At 36.4% G+C, this 26,662-nt stretch overlaps 1 protein-coding gene across 2 annotated transcripts; it reads right to left on the reverse strand.

Annotated features, from left to right (window-relative positions):
* Positions 1-7,711: 7,711 nt before the first annotated feature.
* On the reverse strand, positions 7,712-17,077 carry vgll2a (vestigial-like family member 2a). Of its 2 annotated transcripts, none has more exons than XM_084737413.1 (4): positions 16,850-17,077; positions 13,690-13,936; positions 10,284-10,781; positions 7,712-8,348 (listed from the first exon to the last, which is right to left on the reverse strand). In XM_084737413.1, the coding sequence occupies exons 1-4, from the start codon at positions 16,925-16,927 to the stop codon at positions 8,296-8,298; spliced, it is 876 nt and encodes a 291-aa protein (XP_084593539.1). In that variant the 5' UTR covers positions 16,928-17,077; the 3' UTR covers positions 7,712-8,295. The 2 variants fall into 2 exon arrangements, with proteins under 2 accessions (XP_084593539.1, XP_084593540.1); XM_084737414.1 differs by having other exon boundaries at positions 7,712-8,580.
* Positions 17,078-26,662: the final 9,585 nt, after the last annotated feature.

Consider the following 26,662-nt stretch of genomic DNA (forward strand, 5'->3'; position numbering starts at 1 on the left):
TATCCCTCTATGGTACACATTATGATGCCAGTGAGGGAAATGTGTTTTTATGTCTCAAAATAGACTAAATAAACATAATCTGAAGAAATTTTATTTTTATTTTTATTTTTGGAAGTTTTTGGGGTTCGTTCCCTGTAGGCAACATTGTACCATAATGGTGCGTAAGTGAAAAAGAATGTTCCTTTTCCAATTTGAACATTGTTTATTTCATAAACATATGCAAAAATATTCAATAACATCAAGAAGTCACAATTCATTTTAAATTTGAAATTAAAAAAATTATTAAAAGATTTTATATATATATATATATATATATATATATATATATATATATATATATATACATATGTATGTATGTATGTATGTATGTATGTATGTATGGTCATATGTATGTATGTATGTATGTATGGTCATATGTATGTATGTATGCTCATATGTATGTATGCATGGTCATATGTAAGTATGTATTCTCATATGTATGTATGTATGTATGTATGTATGTATGTATGTATGTATGTATATATGCTCATATGTATGTATGTATGTATGCATGGTCATATGTATGTATGTATATATGCATGGTCATATGTATGTATGTATGTATGCATGTATGCTCATATGTATGTATGTATGTATGTATGTATGTATGCATGGTCATATGTATGACCATATGTATGTATGTATGTGTGTATGTATGTATGGTCATATGTATGCATGTATGGTCATAAGTATGTATGTATGTATGTATGTATGTATGTATGCATGGTCATATGTATGTATGGTCATATGTATGTATGTATGTATGTATGTAAGTATGGTCATATGTATGTATTTTTGTATGCATGGTCATATGTTTGGCCATATGTATGAATTTATGTACGTATGTATGTATGTATGCTCATATGTATGTATGTATGTATGCTCATATGTATGTATGTATGTATGTATGCTCATATGTATGTATGTATGTATGTATGTAGGCTCATATGTATGTATGTATGTATGCTCATATGTATGTATATGTATGTATGTATGTATGCATGTATGGTCATATGTATGTATGTATGTATGTATGTATGTGTATGTATGTATGTGCGGTCATATGTATGTATGTATGTATGTATGTATGGTCATATCCCTCTATGGTACACATTATGATGCCAGTGAGGGAAATGTGTTTTTATGTCTCAAAATAGACTAAATAAACATAATCTGAAGAAATTTTATTTTTATTTTCATTTTTGGAAGTTTTTGGGGTTCGTTGCCTGTAGGCAACATTGTACCATAATGGTGCGTAAGTGAAAAAGAATGTTCCTTTTCCAATTTGAACATTGTTTATTTCATAAACATATGCAAAAATCTTCAATAACATCAAGAAGTCACAATTCATTTTAAATTTGAAATTAAAAAAAATATTAAAAGATTTTATATATATATATATATATATATATATATATATATATATATATATATATATATATATATATATATGTATGTATGTATGTATGTATGTATGGTCATATGTATGTATGCATGGTCATATGTAAGTATGTATTCTCATATGTATGTATGTATGTTCATATGTATGTATGTATGTATATATGCTCATATGTATGTATGGTCATATGTATGTATGTATGTATGTATGCATGGTCATATGTATGACCATATGTATGCATGGTCATATGTATGTATGTATGTATGCATGTATGCTCATATGTATGTATGTATGTATGTATGTATGTATGTATGCATGGTCATATGTATGACCATATGTATGTATGTATGTGTGTATGTATGTATGGTCATATGTATGCATGTATGGTCATAAGTATGTATGTATGTATGTATGTATGTATGTATGTATGCATGGTCATATGTATGTATGGTCATATGTATGTATGTATGTATGTATGTAAGTATGGTCATATGTATGTATGTTTGTATGCATGGTCATATGTTTGGCCATATGTATGAATTTATGTACGTATGTATGTATGTATGCTCATATGTATGTATGTATGTATGCATGTATGGTCATATGTATGTATGTATGTATGGTCATATGTATGTATGTATGTATGTATGTATGTATGTATGTATGGTCATATCCCTCTATGGTACACATTATGATGCCAGTGAGGGAAATGTGTTTTTATGTCTCAAAATAGACTAAATAAAGATAATCTGAAGAAATTTTATTTTTATTTTTATTTTTATTTTTGGAAGTTTTTGGGGTTCGTTGCCTGTAGGCAACATTGTACCATAATGGTGCATAAGTGAAAAAGAACGTTCCTTTTCCAATTTGAACATTGTTTATTTCATAAACATATGCAAAAATATTCAATAACATCAAGAAGTCACAATTCATTTTAAATTTTAAATGGAAAAGAATTATAAAAAGAATTTATATATATATGTATATATGTATGTATGTATGTATGGTCATATATATGTATGTATGTATGTATGCTCATATGTATGTATGTATGCTCATATGTATGTATGCATGGTCATATGTATGTATGTATTCTCATATGTATGTATGTATGTATGTATGTATGTATGTATGTATGGTCATATGTATGTATGTATATATGCTCATATGTATGTATGCTCATATGTATGTATGTATGTATTTAGGAATACTCATTGAAATAAATGTGTAAAGTATAAAACTTTAAACTACTTAAATCAACAAAGATAACCATTACCATAACCATTTGAAAAACAAAAACAACAAATTCCAGTGTTTGATCATCACTGCTTCATTTCAGTGCATGTTTTGTGTCAGTCCCCTGTGTCTTTCCTGACATGTGTTGCCATCACTTGTGGTGTTGCTGCTCAGTGCTTATGGAACTCCATGAAGCAGTTTTTTTCAGGAGTGAAGCACAGGCAGGTGACACATTTTGTGCACTGTGATTTCACTCTACCCTTACATCCAGGGTATCTGCATCTGCCCTTTTTCTCCACCCAAATAGGCCAGTGGTCAGTGTTGTGTTTGCTATAGTGATTCCATAATGGTTCACTGTTGCAGGCAACATTGCAACTTTCCATGATGGCACGTTGTTGCCTCAGGGCAACAGCTGCATTTTAACAAGTATCCACTATTAAATTAGTAAATAAGTTGCATGAAACTATCAAAACTTAAAGTTTACTCACCTATTAGTGTGAAGACATTTTTTTCCAGGTGGAAAAGGGACAAAAAATAACTTTTTGAGAGTCTTTTTTTTTGCAGCAAGATAGCAGAGCTGTCTCCTTAGAAAAAGCCCGCCAAGAAGGGTTTCAAAATCGCTTCCTGGAGGTCATGTGACAACTTAAAGCATTGTTAATGGTTCCCTATGGTTTTACCTCTTTTTTAAAGTATCGCATCATTTAAAGGGATGCATTGTGGAGATGTGACAGGGCAAAAATGGGTTTGTTGCCTGAGGGCAACATGGTACCATAGAGGGTTAATTTTTGAATGTTTTAAATTAAAATTCTTAAGCATAGATCCTCTTATTGTCACTTTATAAAGTCTGCAGTGCACCTTTATGAGTATGACTGCTCAAGTCAAAATTTCTGATTCCAACTTCAACAGTGACATTTTTCATGATTATCTGAACCAAATAACCAACTGATTAACTGAGAAAATAATTTTTAGGGGCAGGCCTCCAATCAGCTATTCAGCTTTACTGCAGAAAGTGTATTTTATTCCTCAGCCTCACCACCATTTTTAACATGTTGGCTTACATTCCAGTGGTGCTTTTTAATAGAATTTAACTTAATCCATCAGCAAACCATAATGACAGTGCTGACCTTTCAATTTGAACATAATGTGAAGTGTCAGACTAGGCACTTAACATTGATCTGCATGCATGTCCATAAAATAATTACTCTTCTGTGATATAAAACATGGACACAAATCAATTAAGGAACATGTCAGAAAATGCCTTTGTCTTTCATGTATTTCTGGTTAACAGTGGCACAAAGGCATAGAGACAGAAGCTACACCCGGTCTTTTGTTAAAAGTATTCAAAATGATTATTGAACACTAATCTTATACTAACCTAAACCTAATCCCAATTCTTATCCAAGTCATAAAAAATTAAGAGCCACTTAAAGTAGAATAAACAATGAAATGATGGCTTTTCTTCATCTTTTCATGCGGATTGGAAAAGTTGGTCCTCATTAAATATAAAAATGGATACATGCCTGCACATACACACATACACTCATGTCATTTTTTGACAGTTGTTTCCACAGTTCCCTTCACTATATCACACCAGTTGTCCCAGTAAGGCGGGATCCAGCTAACACTAAATGCTCCCTTTATGAACTTCTCAGGCCTGGCCTGAACTCTGCACAGTGAGACGGCATGTATATGTTTGTCTTTATATACATGTGAGGACCAACCCATGACAGAACGCCTTCGCTGCGAGGACGCTGTTACTTGTGAGGACATTATGGCAAGTCCATGCAAAGGAAAACCAAGGACGTGTGTCTTTGGTCCTAATGAAGTATCTGGTTTGGATGATGTCCCCTTAGAGACAGTAAGGATGTTCTGACCGGCAAGTAGACAGATGGGCATGTGTGTTATATATTACAAAAATGATATTTTATGATAATGCACATAATAATTATTAGAATAAATCATTTTTCTGATTATGTTTTTAGCTTTTTGGTGAGCCGTCTGTGACGCCCCCTGGTGGTCCAACTTGAAAACCATCGCTCTAACTGACGTTGCTTGATCTATCTACATTTAGAAGAGATAATAGTTAAGGATGGATATGGATTTTATCAGCCAATAACCAACCACTTGCTTCTCATGGCCGATACTGATATGATATGGGATCATTTCACAAGTTTATGTTTTAAGAATAAGTTTATATAAACCATAGTTTATGTACATGAGGGTAAGAAAGGCTAAGATGTAGTGAGCAAAACTAAGTTCTGACTGAACCAAATCTAACTATGACAACAAAAACAAATAACATTTCTGCCTCTTTGAATGTTCATTCAATTTTTCAAGAAGAGTTCATCAAAAAACTTCACAAATATACTCTGGTTTTTATAGAGCATTTTTTCCAAGAATTCAAATTAAATGCCTTGATATAATCTGACAGATCAGATATTACTACAGCCAATATTTAGTGGCTTTATTTCTATGTAGCCAGACGGTTTGGAAAGAGGAAGGGCCACAAAGAAAAAGGCCCGTCTAAAGGCTGGCATCATAATGTGTTATGTTTGGGTACTCTGAAATACAAACTTAAATGGGAGAAAGTTAAATAAATAAAAGAACCAAATCAGAGGTCAGTCCTCACAACTACAGCAGTGAAAATAGACAATTTTTTACTTTTTGTTTTCATAAATTTGCAATGCAATTCTCCGTCTCTACTCCCCTTTTTTTTTGCACCCTTCTTGCTCCAGTGGAAGTGGTGGCACTCACAAAGAACTCAGAGATCATAGTCCACAACACAATATAAAGACGTGTGTGTGTGTGTGTGTGTGTGTGTGTGTGTGTGTGTGTGTGCCCTCGCACACACACGTGTTTGTGTGTTCAGTGAGTTGAAGAGCAGTTGTCGTTGACAGCTGCATGGGAGCAGGGAGAGAAGGAGTCAAGTGGCTCCAAATAGCCGTCGTTCTCCTCATTCATCAGAGGAGCCCCTCCCCTCTGCTCCCCTCCCTCCCTCCCTCTCTCTCTCTCTCTCTCTCTCTCTCTCTCCCTCTCAGTAGCTGCTGGTGAGAAGTTAACATTTCTTTTGTTGACAGTCATAAAGATGTTTTTTTAAATCTCTGAATTCACCACAAAATAACGTCAGCAATGTCATAAATCAGCAATGTCATAAATGTCCAGAAGAAAGAGGTACGCACAGTTCAGTCCCCTCTGATCGTGAGTGTGGAGCCATAACGGTGGCTGCTCCAGTTCTGCTGCATCAAAATATCCAACATCTATTGAATTCACATTAGGTTAAAGCCTCTGTTTAGCAAATCCAGCTCATCAGACAGTTTTACACTGAATAGAAGTGAATAACACTCAACATGTGCTATGTATGATATGAAACGCGGACACAGGAAACAGTTGTTCTTCAACTGCTGCAAAGTCAACTGCGCATTTTTTTTTAAAAAATCCAATCAAATAAATAATAAGTACACCTGAGGTTATCTCTCACGGACAGCAGATATCTGTGACATGTCTCATCATAGTTTATTATAACAACTCAGAAATACGACCAAAATAAGCAGCTGTCACTATTTTGCTTTACGCATGTTTGTTTGTAATTTACAGGTCAAAAGGACATCTAGGTTAAAACTGGGCTGAATGTGGTTTATTTTGACATCTAGGTTACAAATATCCACTGAATAACATTCAGGGCTACACCGGATCATTTCCACATTCTGTGAATCAGTCCATTATTTTTTCAAGTGAAGAATCGGGAAAATGTCTCAAGATCCCAAGGTGAAATATTTAAATGACCTGTTTTATGTGATCGACAGTCTTCAGTCATACAAATGAGAAAAGCAGCAAATCCTTGCACATGAGAGGCTTCGAGAAGAAAACATTTGTTGCCTGTTAAATGATTTGCATTATTAACAGACTGTCAAAAATTTTCTGTCATGCATTAATTTCAGTGACCATGTCAGGTCTGAGTTAGGACTCCTCGTGTGTTGAAATATAATTCATTCATTCATTAGATTGAAACCAAAGATGCAAACAAAACCTCGACATCTGATTTTTTTTTTTTTTTACAACCAACTTATCCAAGATTTTAATGTAGTCATCAAGATGTTATTTGACTAGCAAATCACCAAATCAATGCTTACATCCAAGTCGTTGTAATATCTTGCTGAGACAAGTGTGCCCCACTTACATATTATGTATAAACAGTATCCATATACTCTACTGCACATAAATTGTAACAGTACAATACTGAGTTCAAGAAATGAGTTTACTGATTTGTAGTCACATGAACGGAAGCAATGCATGCTCCATAGGATGTCAGTTAAGCTGTGCGACTCCAAATTAAACTTCACAAAGAGAAAACAAAGACTTAATTATTTTCATATTTTGTATTTTTTGTGTTTGTGAATTGCATGTTGGGACAATCGTGTAGATCAGCTGCACACTGATAAATCAAGAGGAGACGTTATGCATACAGACTCTTTTGGGTAGGGTCGGTCTGATACCGGTACCATTATCAGAAATGCCTAAAATGATGGATCGGGTATCAGCAAGATTGTATAATAAATAGTGGATGGAGCCTCCATGAAATCACCCAGAGGTTTTTTTTAGTGAATCCCTTAGTGAGGTGGCTCTGACCATCGCCGTCTTAGCAGTGCCAGACTCGGCTAACACTCGCCTAATCCCCCCCACAAAGAATGAGTGGAACCTGAAGAATAAATAACTAGCGGTTAGCCACCTGTGATGGCACCCACCTGTCTGTCAAAGCTGGCACGCCTTTAATTATACATGACCTTAAGCCTTAATATAATTTAAAATTAGCTATAGTAACCAAAACTTTTCTTTATAGCAGTCTGTTTATTTCTGCTGCTAAGTTGAGCATTTGTGATTCAGTTCTGAGACAGACATCCGTCCTGTGTAATTGCCTGTTGGAATTTTTTTTTTTTTTTCATGCACTAGTACTGGATCGTTACTGGGCATTGAGTGATACACAAAGTTCAGGAGCCGGAATCAGTGTCAGGAAAGAAAAAAATGGTGCTGCAACATCTCTGCTTGTGAGTGCACTTTATCTTGTTTTGATTTGCTGAAAACCTGCTTAGAGTTTGTACATAATATGGAATTGGGACACAGCTTAAGTAGCTTGTGGTTGTCACTTGAAACATTTTGTGAAATCATTACTTAAATATCTTTTGTTCAGTTGAAAACAATCCCAAACTGTTTAATTTAATGTTTACAGTGCCATGAAATACTGACAGTTTTTTTCATTTCAGTTGACAGTGAACCAACAGTCCATGTAAACCAAAGTGTTCGGACTCCTCCTGCCTTCGCAGTCTGCCAAATTCTTGCTGTGCGGCCTCCTCAACACCAACATGGCCTTTCCTCCAGCCATAACACTCCCAGTGTCTGTAGCCCAGTTGTCCCAGTGAGGCGAGTCCTGCCAAGTCCTTCAAGCGCTTGTCTTTGGAGTTTGACAACACGTGTCTCTGTCCGTCTGTCCCCAGACTTTTTCCAGTTTAGGAATGTTGTCCCTGCCTGTTACAGAAGCACAAAGAGTCTTGTCTTTGTCCACATCCTCTCTCCTCCGCGAGTCCACTTTTGTTTCCACGCTCGCTTTGTATCCACACTGTCGACATTCAGCTCAGCAGGGCTGTGCCGCCGCTGCTGCACAGTCCGCCGTAACACCGAGCTGCAAGTAGACAGGAAGCCGTTACAGCACAACACTGCCATCTGAGCGATTTTCAGTTTCTCTGTCAGTCATCCCACAACAGCAGCAGAGCAACAGAGTAGAGCAGGAGTGGAGGAAAGAGGCTACAGCTGAAGAAGGAGTGAAGGGAGGGAAGGGGTGGGTGGGGGGGGGGGGGGTCTCAGCAGTCTCTAAAACCAATACAAATCCTTGCTCTTATCCTGTGCCTGCAGACCTGAGAGAGGAGGGAAGAAAGAAAGGAGGGAAAGAAAAGAAAAGGCAGTGGAAGAAGAGAAAAGCAAGAAAAAGAAGAGATTAGAAAAAGAAGCGCAAATGTCTTGTTGATAAAAGCAAGAGGAATTGCCCGAGGCAGAGAGGGGATGAAAGCAAGACAGCAGCAGAAAAGGAAGTTGACAGCTGGCGTTAAGGTGCTGATTGACAGTCAGTTTGTTGCTTTAAACCACTTGTGGTAAGTTGATCTGAGGCAGGGGGGGAAAATATCTGCATTTAAATCTGGTTTTCATTCTTTCGAGTTGTTACTTTGCCACCTAGTCTTGCTGAATGTCCTTAATTCTGCTTTTCAGTTAATCAGATAATAAACTGAGTAATTATTTCTTAGACAGGTGTCGGTTGAGTGCAGCATCAGCCTAAAGAAGCAGGACATCCAAATATGGAAAATGCTTAGTGAATTATTGCTTAATGTTTATTTTACAAATCTGCCTATTATCAGTGACTACATGCACAATATATTAGATTAGAATATTAGATTTAGCTATTTCCCAGGGTTTTAGTTGGGAGTTTTCAAACCTGTTGAAGATGAGATAACCACACACTAAGCTTCAATCGCTTTATTGTACAGCCAGTGTTTTGACCACACTTGGTCTTGATCAAGACAAACACTAATAACGCAGTAAATTTATTGGAGTTCTAAGATTTTTCAGTTGAGAAAGTGATCAGTGAGTGACACTGGGGGAGAAGGATATGAAGATTTGTATACGTGTGCTATGGAATTGTTTGTAGCTAGAGGTTAGCCAGTTATTAAAAAAAATCTGACTTATCATGATAGGGGAAGTTAGCTACATGCGTTTATTTCTGCTGTTAACTTTAACATTTGTGTTTAAGTCACTTTTGGAGCCAGCCTAAAGAAGCCAATCGAGGAACTGTGGAGATTTTTGGCAGTCTATGCACCGATCTGATACCACGCAATTCGTCCAATATATCAATTTTCTTTTCCCTGAGCCAGACCATACAACAAAAACACCAGTAATACATACCCTGTAAGTAAAAAAAAAAAAAAAAAAAAAAAAAAAAAAAAAATATATATATATATATATATATTTTTTTTTTTTTTTTTTTTTTTTTTTTTTTTTCAAACACACTGGTATCAGGTCATTATGTGCTATGGAAATATTAGTTTATCTAGTATTCTGTTAAAACACTATCATATTTACATTTTGCATAGATTTTAGGTTGTTGCATGGTGTGCTTTTTTTCTGGAATATTATCAGGACTTGAATTAATATGCAACCTGTTTGACTTCTAAACCTCATTAAAGATAGATTTTTTCAAGTTTTCTTTTCAGGTGTGTAGTATGAGATAAATCCACCTTAACTCGTTGTCATCTGTTTATGCACAAATTGACATAAATTATATAAATGCATTAGAACCAAGCTAATACATGGGTCAGTGACTGACATATTACAGCTATATTGGTGCTGTCAAGCTGATGTCATTGTGTTTTTCCAACAATTTTACTGCTGTTATTTCTGTCTTTCTTTGCACATGGAACACCTGTTGACTGTCTGTCCTTGAAGACGGATCCCTCCACTGCTGATCTCGATTTTTTCTCCCCATTGCTGCGTGGTATACATCGGTACGCATTGTGAAGCCCTTTGATTTTGAGTTATATAAATTAAATTGACCTGATGTGAAAAATACCTGTGTCCATGTTGAGTCCAATCTCTGCTCCAGCACCGGTGAAGGCACCACTCCAGGCCGAACCCGACCCCGACTCGCCCTTCCCTCCCAGGTCACAGGGCGAGGCGCTGGGCCCCGGTACCGAGCTGCCCGACGTCAGACGGTGATGAGGCCTCACTGATGGCACCAGCAGAGAACCATAGCGCGGGTCGAATGCTGTGCCGTACATCTCGTGAACCCCCGGACGTGGGTACGCCGAGCCCTGGGTGCCTATGGCGCCCCCTAGTGAGTAAGGGTGGTGGTGGTGATGGTGGTGGTGATGGGATGGGTGCCAGGCGTCGGGGCTGGACTGGTGGAGGTGGCTGTGCAGGGAGGCGGAGGAGTATGGGTCCGCGGGGAAGGGGAGCTCTGTGTGGGGAGCAGACAGAGCGCTGCCCAGCGCGGAGGAGACGGACGGCTGGTAGGAGCTGTTCCAGAAAGATGGAGGGAAACTTCTCTGACTCATAGGGAATGATCCATCTGTGAAGACACAAAGTCCACACTGTTACTGCCCCTGTTACTTTAAAATGGAAGCTTGTTTACTTTTGCTAAATGGTTTCTAAGTTAGCCTCAGAAGTATAGTTTGGACTATTTAAAGTGGGGTCGCAGGAAGTTCTTATCCGTGTATAACCCACAGTAGTTGGAGGTCGTAGCCAAGCAATGTGCTCCTGTTTACAGGCTCTGCAGCAAAACATTTTTTTTTGCCACTTTAAAAAAGGCTCACCTAAAAAATCAATATCAGTTTAAGTGTACGCTGTATTTTCTGAACCCAGGTAGTGACAACTGGCTTGTGTATCTGGGTACTGGGTTGGCTAAAAAAAACTTATTTTGTGATTATGTTGGTCTGATGTTGTACCTTCATATGAGGCTGAGAGAGCTGGGTGAGATCCTGCACTTGGAGAAGCTTGGGTTCAAGTTTGCATGAAGGAGCAGAGTGTTTGATACGGCATGGAGACCAGCGTTAAGACATTTAAAGGATCTGAGGGAGGGTGAAGGTGTGGGATGAATGATAAACATTATTACAACTGTAGTTATGTATGTGTTCACTTATTTGTTTCACACGTTTTGTTTCCTTTTTGTTTGTGCTTTAGATTTTTTTTTTTCATGAGTCTTTGCTTTTTATTAACCTTTCCCAGTGATATGATACTTATATCTGCATGTTCTTTTTATGTGGCAAAATAAGACTGCTTTTATTCTCCAAAGAGGAACGTATCCTACATTATCCTGAAATAAAAATATTGCTTAATGCTTTATCTTGTCATCAAACAGCCTTTTCCATTGGGAAACCACTGTTATTTAAGCCATTATATTGTTCTTTCCAAAGCCACCAGGCTACTTTGGCAAAAATCAGTAATTTTACATTGCATAACACAGGAGTTATGGATCTACTGCTGCTTCGATCACTTACTTTGTTTGTGCTACTGAGGATCCAAACTAAACCTTGTAAACACCAAGGTCACACAATAACACAAACAAACTAACCAAACAAGGCAGTTTTTTTTTTTTTGTTCAAAAGTTGGCCAAAGTTTTGTTGAAGCAGTTAATCACCAAAAATCCTGTAAACCACTGCAAAGAATGTGTGGTTGTTTTATGCTGCTAAAAAAACAAACTAAGAAAATATTGTCCTTTTTGTTTGTGGTTGCATTCAAAAGTTACTGCATCACACAAAGGTGTTGAAGTTGAGAAATGACCATGAAAAGAAATGAAACAAAAAAGTAAGTTGGCTGTTAACTGAGGAACTCTGATTCACCATTGATTCACCAATATAAAGACATTATTCCCTCTGTATGAGTCTTCAACATCCCTTTATATTTATACAAAAGGTTAAGTTTGTTTTGATTGTATTTCAGGTTCCTGTTACGTCTGTAGCTGACAGAGATCAATAACAGAAGAATCACCAGTCTGTGATCACAGAAGACTGACGAAAAGTAATATCAAATTTCTGGGACATGCTTTTAACTGCGTTGAATTTAAATTTAAATTATCAAAAGACCCCCCACCTTACATGTTGTGCATTATTTACGCCAACCATCATTTTGTTAGACTTAATATTTACTCCACATGCAACAGCACAGGGGAAACAAATTACTAACCGAGACGGAAACATCTGTTCTCTGTTGGTAAAATACAAAACAGAGTAGCAGCAAATATAACAGACAAAAACTGCGTCTCGTAAGATACTGTTATTCTAAAATATTAAATTACAAGACAGTGAATAGCGGAGCAAAATTGTCAATCACCGGCTCCAAGTTTAATGTGCAACAGCCATCAAAAGCCAACACAAGTGGAACTCTGCAGCAAAAAGTGATGATTCTGTCGTCCGGATCTGCACTCTTGACTGAAGTGAGCGAAGAAAATCTTTACCGGTTATTGAAAAGTTATCATTTTCTATTTACTACAACAGACCGAGACAAACTTAAAAGAAAGTAAGTGTTTTGGCTGACCTACATTTTTAAGCTGACTGAATTTGAAAAGATAATTTTGAGCTTTGTGTCAGCATAATCAGCAAATTAATCCATAATTAAAACAATCATTAGTTGCATTACAAAATAGTTCAAAATGAGCTCCGCCTCAACCTCCTACAACAGTAAAATTCTGCTTTTACATTAATGCATGAGTCATAATAATCTTGATATAATCTTATGAGATGATATAGTCAAAGAACACATTTTTCTGCATTCAGTACTTTTACTTTTTATGCTCTAAGTACATTTTACTGTAAAAATAAATTATTTGTTTTAACTAAAAAAAAAAAGTTTGAACAAGAGAACACTATTTCCTTTGATTAATGAAGAAAATAATCCATAATGAAAATAATCATTAGTTGCAGTTTTATATACAATAGTAATAGTAATAGTAATAGTAATTCTGCTTTGACATTAATGCATGAGTAATCTAATGATATAAAATAGTCAAAGGGCACATTTTCTGCATTCAGTTGTTTTACTATACGTACATTTTCCTGTAAAAATAAATAGTTTTAAATTAAAAAAGTTAGTGTTGGGGTTGCCTTAAAAAATTAAGGCAATCTGAGGTTATTTTATAAAGACTCAAAATATATAAACTTTTCTAGTCAAATAAAGTTGATATTAATTTAGTTATACTTGAGAAAACATTCAATAGGCTTACGATTCGACACTGACGAACATTTCCTCTTATATTAAACTCATCATTTCAAAAGATTTGAAGATACTACTACAAATACTAGAAAGTTTAGTTTAAATGAAATTTTAATTAAGTTTAATAAATAAAACATGTATATTTACATTAAGTTACAGTGCTGAATCCTGGGAAATGATAACAAACGTGCCTCACAAAAAAAAAAAAAAACACTAACAGAAACACACTGAATCAAAGCACTGACACACACGTACAAAGACATACGCACCTCTGACGGTCTTGTGGCTGCTCGAGGTGGGGTACGCGGTCGTGTGGCTCAGGGCTCGGCTGAAGTGCTCGTCCACCACGGCGCTGATGTCTCCCTGGAAGTAAGTGAAGAGGACGCAGCGGGAGCTCAGGTACTCGGCTCCCGGCGGCAGCTCCTTGTCTTCCTCTTTGATCGCCGGGTGGCCGGGGGGGCCGAGCCGGCTGCCGCCGTCCTGGGGGTCTTGCATTTTGGAATACAAGGCCAGTTTCTGAGAAGGACACACAGATTTATATAATAAACCTGTGATATGGAACTGTGTTTGTCTATCTATCTGTTAGCACATGATCATATTGCACAGATTATACATAAGATTTGAAGATTGATAGATATTATTAAGACTTAAATCAATATCTGATCTACTTGGCTTCTACACCTCATAAAAATCTTTTTTTTTTAAGTTTTCTTTTCAGGACACAGTAGGTGTAGTAGGAGATAAATCCTCCAACTTTTTTACATCCATTTATGTGCAAACTGACAAAAATTATATAAATGAATTAGAGCTCGACCACTTACATATCACAGATGTATTGATCTGTATCAGTATCAGTATATGTTCTCAAGTACACCTATATGATTTTTTTTTTTTTTTTAATAAATAGAACATAATACAGATTATTTTTATTTGTTGGCTCTATAGGCAGCATAATCTGTTTATCTGATCAATTTTCTTAATTTAGAATTAATATATACATATGATTGTTTTTTATTCATAGTTACTTATTATTATTATAAAATACTGGTTAGTTTGAATGCTTGTTTTTGTTTGTTTGTTTGTTTGTTAAACTATTTTAATTAGTGAAAGCGGGATAGGTACAACATGACCATCTGCATTTCATCATTTTTATACTCTAGCATCACAAAAGTAAAAGTTAAAGGTGGGGGAGGCAAGAAAAAAAAAACAAATAAACAAAACCCAAACAACAACATCAAACAGAAAAAAAGAAAAATAAAGAAAAAATGATGGATTAAAGTTTATTGTTAAAAAGCAAACCTTCCCGTTTCTTTTGTGACATTTTAACCACTTTTGAGGGATCGTTGAAAAAAAAATGTGTGTTATATATTATATTCTGTACGAAGAATATTGGTTGATATATTGATATTAGACCCCCCCCCCCCCCCCCCAAGAATCGGTATTGGACCCAAAAATCCTGTATCATTTGGGATCTACTTCTAAACCTCAAAAAATACAGACTTTTTACATGTTTTTTTTCATGATACAGCAGGTGTGTAATAGAAGATAAATCTATTACCGACTTTAAGTCTTTGCCGTCTATTTTGCACAAACTCACATAAATTACATAAATGCCTGTAAAAATTCATGTAACAGCAAGTAACGACTGCTAACCCAAGGCTCTGGCTTTTATATGATTATGTTATTTGTGGGTTTTTTTAATACTTTATTTATAGGTTTTTTTTTTTTATTTACAAACACATCCACACATATATATTCCCTGTCACATACACACCACCTCACCCCTCATCCCTAAGGCTTATGAAAATTCAGTCAAAATAATGAATGACAAAAAAATGATACGAAGAAAATACATTAAATTAATATTACATGATTGTACGCTGACACTGGTCAGGGAACCAAGTTGCAGTGTTTGCATTTACAACTAATAACTCGTCTGTCTTTAAATTTATAACTATCACTGTATAAATCACAGCATACATAGACAGTATTAACATGTTAAGTACTAATGTTGCTCTACTGTTTTTCAAATACAAGATTTGTGTGTGTGTCAGTCATTCATTACTGCTGCACAGAATGACTGAAAAACCTACAAACTTTTGCTTTTTTCTACTTTCTTTGGTTTGGTTTAAAATCAATATGTGGAGCCTGTATGAAAATATTTTAATTAAAACAAGAAACAAGTTTTTAAAATTATCATTAAATGACAAACGTGTTAGTTAACCTATACAGACTAGTAGTGGCTGTGCAGACTGTGTTTCGGTGACAGACAGAGTGAGTTTTGGCACTATGTGAAATATGCCTGGATGTTGACTGAGAGGTTTAAAGAGAGCAAGAAAAAAAAAGCCCTTTAACGGGTCCAGAAAGGCCTCACAAAAACCTGCTGCTCTCACACTGTGCACTCACTGCAAGAAGTCTGCTTACACACACAAACACACGTGGCATGCAAAAAAAAAAAAAGGAAATTAATAGGTATATGATATTTTTAACCTATTATTTGACAACTAGTGTGGCAGAGCATTATATTTTAATCTTAATTTAGGGGTTTTACTTAGTCAACATTATGATTAAGAAGGAAATGAGACTTTATAAGGATGATACTGTAAACCTTTTACTGTGTTTAACTTTATGGCCACAAACGAATAGCCAAGTTCTGAATAAATAAAAATCATTTTTGTGTGTAAAAAACTTGTATACAAGCAAAAATAGCAGAACTATATCATACAGGCTACATGAAATCATTCAGTTTACACTTTAATTAAACTCATCTGAGATTGTTATTTAAGAATTGTTATTTAAGATTAAGATAAGATAAACTCGTTACAGCAAAAAACAAATACAAATAAACAAACAAAAAACTATATAGAAACTATATATATAAAAAAAAATTTAAACAGGAACAATAAAAGCATGTTTTCTTTTCTTTCTACTTTTGATTAACAAAAGACACTAAACAAACAAGGTCTTCGCGGTCGTATGAAGCACTGATCTCTTATCTAAACTGGATAAACCAGATTTATATCGATATAAATGCGATCAAAGTGACCCAAAACAAAGTTTTATAAAGTTTTACATTTGCTTCATATGTAAAGCTTTACGCACGTTGCGCAAACATGAAGTCCATGCCCTGCGTTTTAAGGTGTTTAAAGTGCTGTTTAACATTGTTTTTAGACATGAACATGACGAGAATATTAAGTTTTATTTAAGTTTTATAAATAAATTATCCATAGTCACTGGCTGCATTTGCAATAGTAGCCGCTTAATCTCCATTATTTGCATGTGATGAAGTTTTAACAGGCGGTCCTGTGGACTCTGAAACCTAAATAATAAAGTTTTCTGCACCTTCAAACAGATATAAAGTGAATGGCGCAGAGAGACGTGGTGCACGAGCTCATTAGAGACAGTTAATGACGGATGTATGGCCCATACCTGGTGGTGATAGGGGCTGTAGGAGCTGAAATAAGGCTGAGGACCAAACACTTGGTACATCACATCCAGGCAGCTCATGGCGAAGAACTCACGAAGAAGAACCAAGCTTCATTTCACACGGAGAGGAAATATTAATCCCGCCGGCGGTGAAGGACACGGAGACTCTCTGCTGCGCGGCGCTGCGCACTTAACGCACTGGACTGCGGCCGGGCGCACTGGAGGGAACCCCCTCCACCTCCTCCTCCTCCTCCTCCTCCTCTCCACACACCCAGCCTGACGCCTCCCTCCTGCCAATCAGAGGCCAGAGCTCCACCTCTGCCTTAATGGACTTTTAATTAAACCGGAACATCGATGGAGCTGTTAACTCAAATATCTACTTAAAAGGTGGTTGCTTCAGCAGCTTAAAACATTTTAATGATCCAACACGTTTTATATTTATGCTAATTTTCCTATGCTTTCTTATTTCTGCATTTCACTGTATTCATTGTGTACCTTGCAAGGCTGTGTGTAGACACGTGTGTCTTTGTGGTAGTTTTGTGTCTCTTTGTAGTAATTTGTGTCTTTTTGTAGTCATTTTTCTGTCCCTATGTAGTCATTTTTGGTTTACTTTGTTGTCATTTTTGTCTCTTTTAGGTAGTTTTGTATCTCTTTGTAGTAATTTCGGCTATTTCGTGGTCAATTTCTTGTCTCTGTGGTCATTGTTGGTTCACTTTGTGGTCATTACAAAGTAGTATTGTGTCTCTTTGTAGTAATTTGTGTCTCTGTGTGGTCATTTTGTGTGTCTTTGCGGTTGATTTGTGGTAGTTTTCATGTATCTTTGTAGTAATATGTATATATTTGTAGTCATTTTTTGTATCTTTGTAGTAATGTGTGTCTCCTTTAGGTTGTGTGTTTATTCTGTTTCACTCTGTGGCCGTTATGTGTCTGTATCTAATCATGCATGCCTCTTTGTAGTCTTTCTGTGTCTCTTTGTGGTTAGTTTATGTTCATTTTGTGTGTATTTCTAGTTGTTTTGTATTTCTGTGTAGTAATTTGTGTCTCTTTGTCGTCATTTTAATTTGTGTCTCTCTGTAGTCATTTTGTGTGTCTTTCCAGCAGCTGTTTTCTCTTTGTGGTCTTTTTGTGTCTATTTGAAGTTGCTTGTGTGTCGTGGTTGTTTTGCAGTTCTTTGTGGTCTTTTCATCTCTTCATTGTAATGTGTGTCTGTTTGTGGTTGGTTTGTGGTTATTTTTTGTATTAATATGTGTATCTTTGTCAGTTTCATTCCACTATTGTCATCATTGTGTTTCTCTTTGTAGTATTTTTTGTCTCTTTGTAGTCATTGTATGTCTCTTTGTTGTAATTTGTGTCTCCTTGTGTTTTTTTTTTTTGCCTCCTTGTGGTGTTTTTTTCTGTTTGTGGTTATTTTGTGTCTCTTTGTAGTAATTTGTCTCTGTGTGGTTACTTTGTTGCGATTTTGTGTCTCTTTGCAGTCATTTTGTGTCTCTGACTGTTTGGTGCCCATGTAGAAATTCAGCCATGTAACATTATTATCTATATTTTAATTATTTTCCCTCATATTTCATTTCTTTTTTATTTGAGGTTTTATATGTCACAGTTGCTTTCTGCAAAGTATTCAAGCTAACATGGAAGTTCATTCTTGACCTTGAAACAGAAGCTTTTGACCACATCTGTTCTAAGATTATTTCACCTCGGTAGCTTTACTCATAACCATTAACACCTGATGTGGCTGCAACTCTTCCAGTCTGTCTTGGGAAAAGTCAGTCCTTCAAAGTTGCACCTTGTATTGAGATTTGTTTATTGTTTTTTGTTATAACTTATTCCTTTTAAAGGTCATTTGATGCATTGAGAAATATTGGCCGGGCCTTACTTACTTACTTTAGCAGAAAAAAGACAAGCACTTTCAGTGCATGTATTTGACAGTTCATAATTGCTCATAAGGATTACTTTGCTCCCATTTGGGGCCAGATTGAAAAATTTAAAAGTTTAATGGCTGAAAGTGAAGTTTCTTTGTTCATTGTATCATAGCATCAGTATTAGCAATATTGCTATTTTACAAATTAACTGAATACCTGCTGATGTAAGAGTATTATGATTTATCTAAGGCTAATGTTTGGACGTGCACATGTTATTGCATTGTGAGGTTTTGGTACATACATACATACATACACATACATACAGATACACACCCACATATAAATTTTCAATTAAGAATGAGACTATTTTCTTTTATGGGCAACAGTAAAGTAACCTTAACCTTAAATCACAAATATGAAAAAAATAAGATGCACAGTTTAATATGCACAGACAGAAAAACTGTTGTTTGTTGTTGTTGTTGTTGTTGTTTTTTTTTTTTTTTGTTGTTTGTTTTTTTTTAAAAAGGCAAATCCTCATGACATCACTAGAGTTAAAAACTACATGTTCACAATTTTGCACCTCAATGAAAACTGAATACTTGATAGTTTGTGTGGTCGTAGCAAGTGATTGTTACATTTCCTGTAGGCAGTCGAAGTTTTTCTAGTGTTTGAAGTTAAGAATGTAACAAGTGGCACTTACTGCTAATTGAATGAGTAAACATATCAAAGTGACCAATGAGTGGAATGTAATGCTACGAAGTCCCACAATTCCTCAGCGGCCTCCCAAATTCTAAAGGTCACAGGTCAAATAGCTTGCTCCCAGTTTGGTACTATTACTAGAGGTCAGGCGTCACCAGAAACTTACCCAACAATTAGCAAACAACAAAACAGAGACAGAACAGAAACATATGAGTGCAGTGTATTATTATTATTATTATTATTGTTGTTGTTATTATTATTATTATAGTTATGGCCTTTGCAAACCAAGTCTGTAGAGAGAGGGAGGACAGCTCGGTGCCCTGAGATAGCTGCAGTGCCAAATGAAAAGAAGCAGGCAGAGAGTGACGACAGCCTCATGAGGTACCTCCAGTGGAGAGAAGCAGGGGAGGACAGGAGAGAGACAGAGCGACAGCAGCGTCAGGCCTCGCAGGAGCTGCAGACAGATGAGGTATCCACCTTTCTCTTTAGCTCACCCTTCCGAAACTATCCTGGAAGTGATATATATCAGTAGCTCCCACTTCTAGGATATATATATATACATATGTACATCATGTCATCATGCAGAAACGTCATGTGGGAAAATGTTTCCAAAAAATTGGTGCATTGTGCAACAGAATGCAATGATTTGCAAAGACTTTTCAACCTATATTCAATTGAATAGTGCAAATTGATTAACTTTATTGTTTTTTCTAAATATACACTCATTCTGAATTTGATGTCTGCAACATGTTCCAAAAAAACGATGTGACAAGAGCATGTTTACTTCTGTGATACATCACCTTTTCTTTTAACAACACTCGGTGAGCGTCGGGGAACTGAGGACACTAATTGTTGAAGTTTCTAAAGCTACACTGTTGTAACACTTGCAGAATGTGTCTTGGCTTTGTCTTGCTAAAATAAGCAGGGACGTCTCTGAAAAAGACGTCGTCTGGATGGCAGCATATGTTGCTCCAAAACGTGTAGGTACCTATCAGCATTAATGGTTTTCATTAACTCACTGTTGACCTTTTTTTAATTTTAAACCAGGACCACAGTCTTTTCCAAATCTTATTTGAGTGCCTTAAGGGCCAGAACACCACAATAATGCTGTTTTTACTTAATTTATTTTGCAGATATGACAAACTTTTCTTATGTTGATAAAAAATGTAAAAAAAAAAAAAAAAAAAAAAAAAAAGGGCGGCATTGCAGTATGTTTCTCTCCAGATGCATTTGCTGTTGCAAATTAGTACTATATTAATGAAGAGGGTTCCTGTCAAACATTTTTCACCTTTTGAAGTCAAGTTTGCTCTGTCATCTGACTTTTCAAAACACGCTCACAACAGAAACATCATTCCCACTTGGGGTTTCCAGCACTAACGAAACGTTTGATTACACCCTGTGAAAATTACAGTAAATAGAGCCGGGAAGTTTGCGGTCAGCTGCACCAATTTATTTAGACTGAACCTTTGATCCTTTATAATTAAGTCTCCAGCTGACAGCTCATTACAAACTCTGACTGTGACTGAGCAGAAGTAGCTTATTTCTCACACAAAATTGACCCTTTTAATAATCAGTGTCACATTTTAATGACATCCAAATATTTGCGTGATGTGTTTGTTTGTGAAAAGCAAACAAGGAGGCATTAAATATTTTGATGCCACAGATCCATTTATTATGGCTGTCTATCTTCAAGACTTTTAGCTTATACATGTTATTTTAATTAACTTGGTTATGATGGGGCCATGTAGGAAACTTTTAGCTGGTAATAAGTTGTGTTACTGCAACAAACTGCTGTAAAAGAGCATTCATGCTCAATAAACATGTGATAAGCATTAAAAATAAGAAGAGTTTTTGAAATTCAATACAACCATTATGTACTTTCCCCTTGTACTAATACTCATGTACCAATTTTTGTCATTTTGGCACTCAACTGTCCTTTTGGTTGACCCCTCCACCAACCAGCGCACCTGTTCCCCACCACAAGTGGTACAGAGAAGCTATTAAAACCCCCAAATATCTCCCATTGAAGTGCAGCTCATCTCATCTCACAGGCACTATTCAACGATCGATCCGTGTGCATTATGGAACAGGAACCACCAAGGTTCAATGAGGAATTTTCAATCAGGAATGTTCGACATCCTCTCTGCCGTCGCTCAAGAATCAGGTGTTCGGGGTGGTGCTCTTCACATGAAATAGTTTCCCAACAGGAGCAAGCACTCGAGAGGCAAGGATATTCAGAGCTGCCTTTAAATCCAATTAAGTCATAAGTCTTGAAAGAAAATTAAAAATAAGTTAAAAGTCTTTTGCATCTGAATACTGGCCATTGCAATTACCGGGTGAGTGAACTGTAGTTTAGTGACCCTGTTTTCCCTCATCAATTGATGAAATTGAACTGAAAGAGTAAACTATCAGCCTACTGTCAAAGAGGTGCATAAACTGAGGTTATTTGGGTTTATCCTCTACTACTTCCTCGGGCCTCAGTCATTTACGCGGTTACCATCATGAAACAGTGGCAGTTTTTGAAGGTTTTAAGGCTGCTTACATAAAGTAAGTTAAGTGGAAAGTAAAGTAAGTACGTCACATAACATTAAACACAATTTGCATTGTGAAATGTTTGCAGTTTGCTTACGTTTAGGCAATTAAACTATGACCCTTTCTAAGTCCTGCCCCTTTTTGGTTGGTGTTTCAATAACAGTTGATTAATCCTGGTGCCTGGAGGAACCTCTGTCAACTTTCTCCCTTCCTGTTTCCTGTTACTTCGATAAGTGATGTGCTAGCCTCATTTATGCTAAAAGTAAAACCAGTTTTTGAATACAGCTAAAAGATGTTGCCGGGTGACCTGTAAAAGCTACTAATGTATGGATTTATCTTAAGTTAGCAAGCTAAGTAGCGAGCCAAGAATTGATGCAGAGCTAGCTAGATTGTTAGCTAGCGTTTTGTTAATATTAGCATCAGATGTAATTAGATAACTAATGATTGATCTAGATTAATTGGCCTGCCCCTTAATAGTCAACTAAACTGTTAGTGCCTGAAATGAATGAACAAAATGTTCACGACACATTCAGAGTCATTGCCCTTTTTTCCCAGTTATCTTTAACTCACGCCTCGCTTCATGCCCCTTCCTAAACGTGTGACGACTAGTCAACTGTTGGCTTAAAGAGAAGACTACTGGCCAACTAATCTTTCACAGGTCGCCCTGTAGTTCAGCTAGCTAGTGTTTTTCTAACGTTAACTATCATATGTAACTAGCTAGCTAACGTTTGATGTTGATTACCTAGTTAGTTAGAACTATTATTGGAGCACAAAGCAAAAATGTGTTTTTACATAGCAGTAGTCAAAAGTTGTTGTTCAATGTTTTTGCTTTTCTTTCTTTCTTTTTTTAAAGAAACGGTTCAGATTATACCAACAGTGTGCAAAGCTGTCATCAAAGCAAATGTGGCTACATATTTAAATCATCAAAGTGCAAATAACATTTAAATAAAAAGTTTATAAATAAATGGATTTTTTTTTTCTAATTTAGTTTTTAAATTTGGCCAGTTGCATCAATTTTCAGTTGGAATGTTACATTCAACCACTGGAAATAAACAAGTAAGTAAATGATGTACCACTATATGTAGCTTTTTATAAATAATTATGAGAGGAGTGTTTGTTTTGCCTGAGCACCTGCCTCCCTGCTTAGTCTCACAGCTGTCACGTCCCAATCTGAAGTTCAGCTCTGGTGTATCATAAGAGTGGTTAGCGATAATTCTTTACTCATCAAAATGATAAAAACATCTTCATTATTGATTAAGTTTTATCTTATTTAAATTTACAAGGTGTTAGGTTTCATGTGTGGTTGTTCATCCAGATTTAGCTCACAATTTTGAAAGATAAACTTCAGGAACATGTATCAAACCACTGTTTTTCACCCACATTAACCTTAGTGACTGTGAGCATACCATACATGATTGTAAGCATGTCCTGCCTTCCATGCACACACCAGAACGTCAGTGCTCTTTAGCACACAATTAACAGCTCGAGCATGAATGGAAAACTGACTCGGGTGTGCTCGGGACTTAACAAATGTGCAAACGCACACACACACAGACGCACACAGCGATCATATTGGAATGCATCCAGGACCACATGCTTGTGGCTGATCCTCGTGTTATGTCTAACCCAAAGAAAGACAGAGTACTGTTTCATTTCTCCTCAACGCTGGAGAGGAAAAGCCTCTGTGAATTTAAGTGTTGTTTTGAAATGTAAAAAATTAAATACCCCCACATTCCCAATGTCCCACCATGAGTTTGACCTGTTGGACTGTTCACCCTCACAGTTTTCCATGAAGTGGTGAACCTTGCCCCATCCTTGCTCGTTAACAACTGAGCCTTTCCAGGATGCGACTTTAATACCAAAACATGTTACCAATCAGCCTGTTTACCTGTTGAATGTTCCAGAGAGGTGTTTTCCACAGCGTTCTCAGTCTTTTGTTGCCCTGGTACCAGCTTTTTTTTTAAACGTGTTGCCGGCATCAAACTCAGAATGAGTGTATTTTTACAAAACAAGTGAATCAGTTTGAGCATTTTATATCTTTTCTTTGTGCTGTTTTCAATTGAATACAACTTGAAAATCTTTGTAAATCATTGCATCTGTTTTTATTTAAGTTGTACACAGTATCCCAATTTTTTTGGAAATCAGGTTGTACAGTATAGCATGTAATAATGTAACAATTCTGTGCAATTAAATGTAGGCTATAATCTATAAACCATCAGAAAACACTGAAAGCCCAAGATTATAATAATATTATTAAGTATATAATTCTAAAAACAATTATATTTATATAATTACAATAAACTTCACATCAGACAAGCTGGAACAAGAGAATTTTTTTAGCTTGATAAGTAACTTAAAACAATAATAATGATCAAATTTATTGTTGATTAATTATGACTAATACTTTATACAGTACACTTTACATCCTCATACTCATATTTTTCCATGTACTGCAGATATACATGTGGGAGAGGATGAGTTGTTAGAGTCCATCCTGTTCAGCCTCATTCATCCTTCACCACTTGCTTTTCCTTCATGCTGGAGGACACTACAGGTTTTGTTCAGTGGCTTAATGAGGAAGACCTGAACATGACCCTCCATTTCCCATTTTACCATCGCTCCACCAAGGACAGCGCCTGTATGTGTGTGTGTGTGTGTGTGTGTGTGTGTGTGTGTGTGTGTGTGTGTGTGTGTGGACTTGAGAGGATGTCTCATACCTGTTGACGTATACCTGTGTGCATGCAGCATGTGAATTAAAAGGTTTTTTTATATATTTGTAGGTTACAGTGTGTATGTTTAGGTGTACTTGTGTGTGGGGGTGCATGCAGTGTATAGTATAGTGCACACACACATACACACATACACAGAAATACAGGAAAAATTAGATTTGGACTATCGATATTTTGATGCTGGTATACAAGCCAAAGGGAAGCTAATATAGTAGGCTAACATAAAAGAAATTTAAAAAACAAACATTATAAGAACCTGTCTAACAATTTTAATTGCTGGAAAAAAAACATAAAAAATTTTATTATTAAAGCTGAAGTAAGTTATTGGCAGAATACGGAAAATTTTGAACACAATATTCATACGTAAGTTTTTATGAGTGTGTAGACACCTAAAATAAGAACTGTTGTGTTTTTGGTGTCTTAGAATGGGCCGTTTATATCTACAGAGGGTACAGGTCCTCTTCCATGTTTCTACAGTGGCTCAGAACGGACAAACCAAACACTGGCTCTACATACAGCCTTTCACATTTTGCATGAAAACCAAGCACCACCCAAGTTGCAGTATCTCACCCACCAGCTCCACGCTCAGTAATGCTAAGATCTGGTTCCAAAAAAAAAACAAGATGGTGACCCCCATTGTGGTCAACCCAAGGTGTCAAGAGGAAAGACGAGCAAAGAAGAACATTAGAGAGAACAAAACCAGAGAACAAGAACATGAGCAAGAACCCACTGCGACATCACAAATTAATTCTGCCTAAGTCCCGCCCCTTTTTTCGCACTGTGGTCCAGTTACAGTTGAGCCAACCTGGCATCTTGGTCAACTTTCTCGTTTGCTTTTTCCTGTACTTAGATATGATATGTTCTACGCTCACCCATGTTGAAAGAAAACTGAATTTTGAAGCTGGTTAAAAGAAGTTGCTGGGTGACCTGTAAAAGCAACATATATTCACATCTTAAGTTAACTCGTGTTAGCAAAATGCAAGCTAACTAGCAAGCTAATCTACACCAATCATTAGCTAGCTTTCTGCTTTTTGATTTAGTTAGATAGTCAGCTAGGGTTTTGCTGACATTAGCTAACTTAAGATATGACCCACTTTTACAGGAAAATGAGGATGTTGACTGAGTTTGCTCAACTTTGATTGGAGCACAGAGCAAAAGCGGGTGGGAGTTAGGATGGGTCAGCTGGTGACTTTTGCTCATGTTCTTGTTTGTGCTGTTCGTTGGTTTTGCTCTTGCTCATGTGTTTTTTTTTTTTGCTTATGTTCTTCCTTTTTCATGTTGTTGCTCATGTCCTTCTTGTGCTACGTTTTTTGCTTTCCTTGCTCATTTTTTTTCTTCTTGGTTGCCCTTTTTCTTTCTTTCACATGTTCTTTGCTACAATAACTTCCCCAAATTAAATGACAAAATTCATCATTTGTACCTGGCCCTCAGATCGACACACAGAAGTGTTTTCTGAACTGATGCCTGTATCTGCATGCATTTTTCCATGATTTTGATATACAATTACAAAGCATGGGTGCACTATATGACTAAGGATCCGATCAAAAGGGTTAAAAAGGCATTTTTCATTTCATCTCGACTTTAAAGCACATTTGAAGGGGAACTTAAGAGCTACTGATAAAGAAAACAAGGAAACTAAGGTTCTTCAGTGCTGTAAATTCAAAACTGCCATGAATCACTACTGCAGTTTTGGAGACTGCATTTCAACACTGCCCACAATGGCTTAACAGCCTTTAATACTGTATTGAATGGTCAAGTACACGTAAACAGTGTGACAAAATCTTGATATCTATAAACATTATTTAACTGTTGAATGAAAAACCAACTGCTGCACGACTGAATAACTGCTGTGGTTTTATCACGTCAAACTGTTTCGTACCGAAACACTGAAACTGAAACACACACCAACAGCTCTGAAACACAACTGTGGCAGCAGGCTGTGCCAAACACACACACACACACACACACACACACACACACACACACACACACACACA

Source organism: Lutjanus erythropterus, chromosome 15 (assembly GCF_056507025.1).
Source record: "Lutjanus erythropterus isolate fLutEry1 chromosome 15, fLutEry1.hap2, whole genome shotgun sequence".
Taxonomy (NCBI): Eukaryota; Metazoa; Chordata; class Actinopteri; order Lutjaniformes; family Lutjanidae; genus Lutjanus; species Lutjanus erythropterus.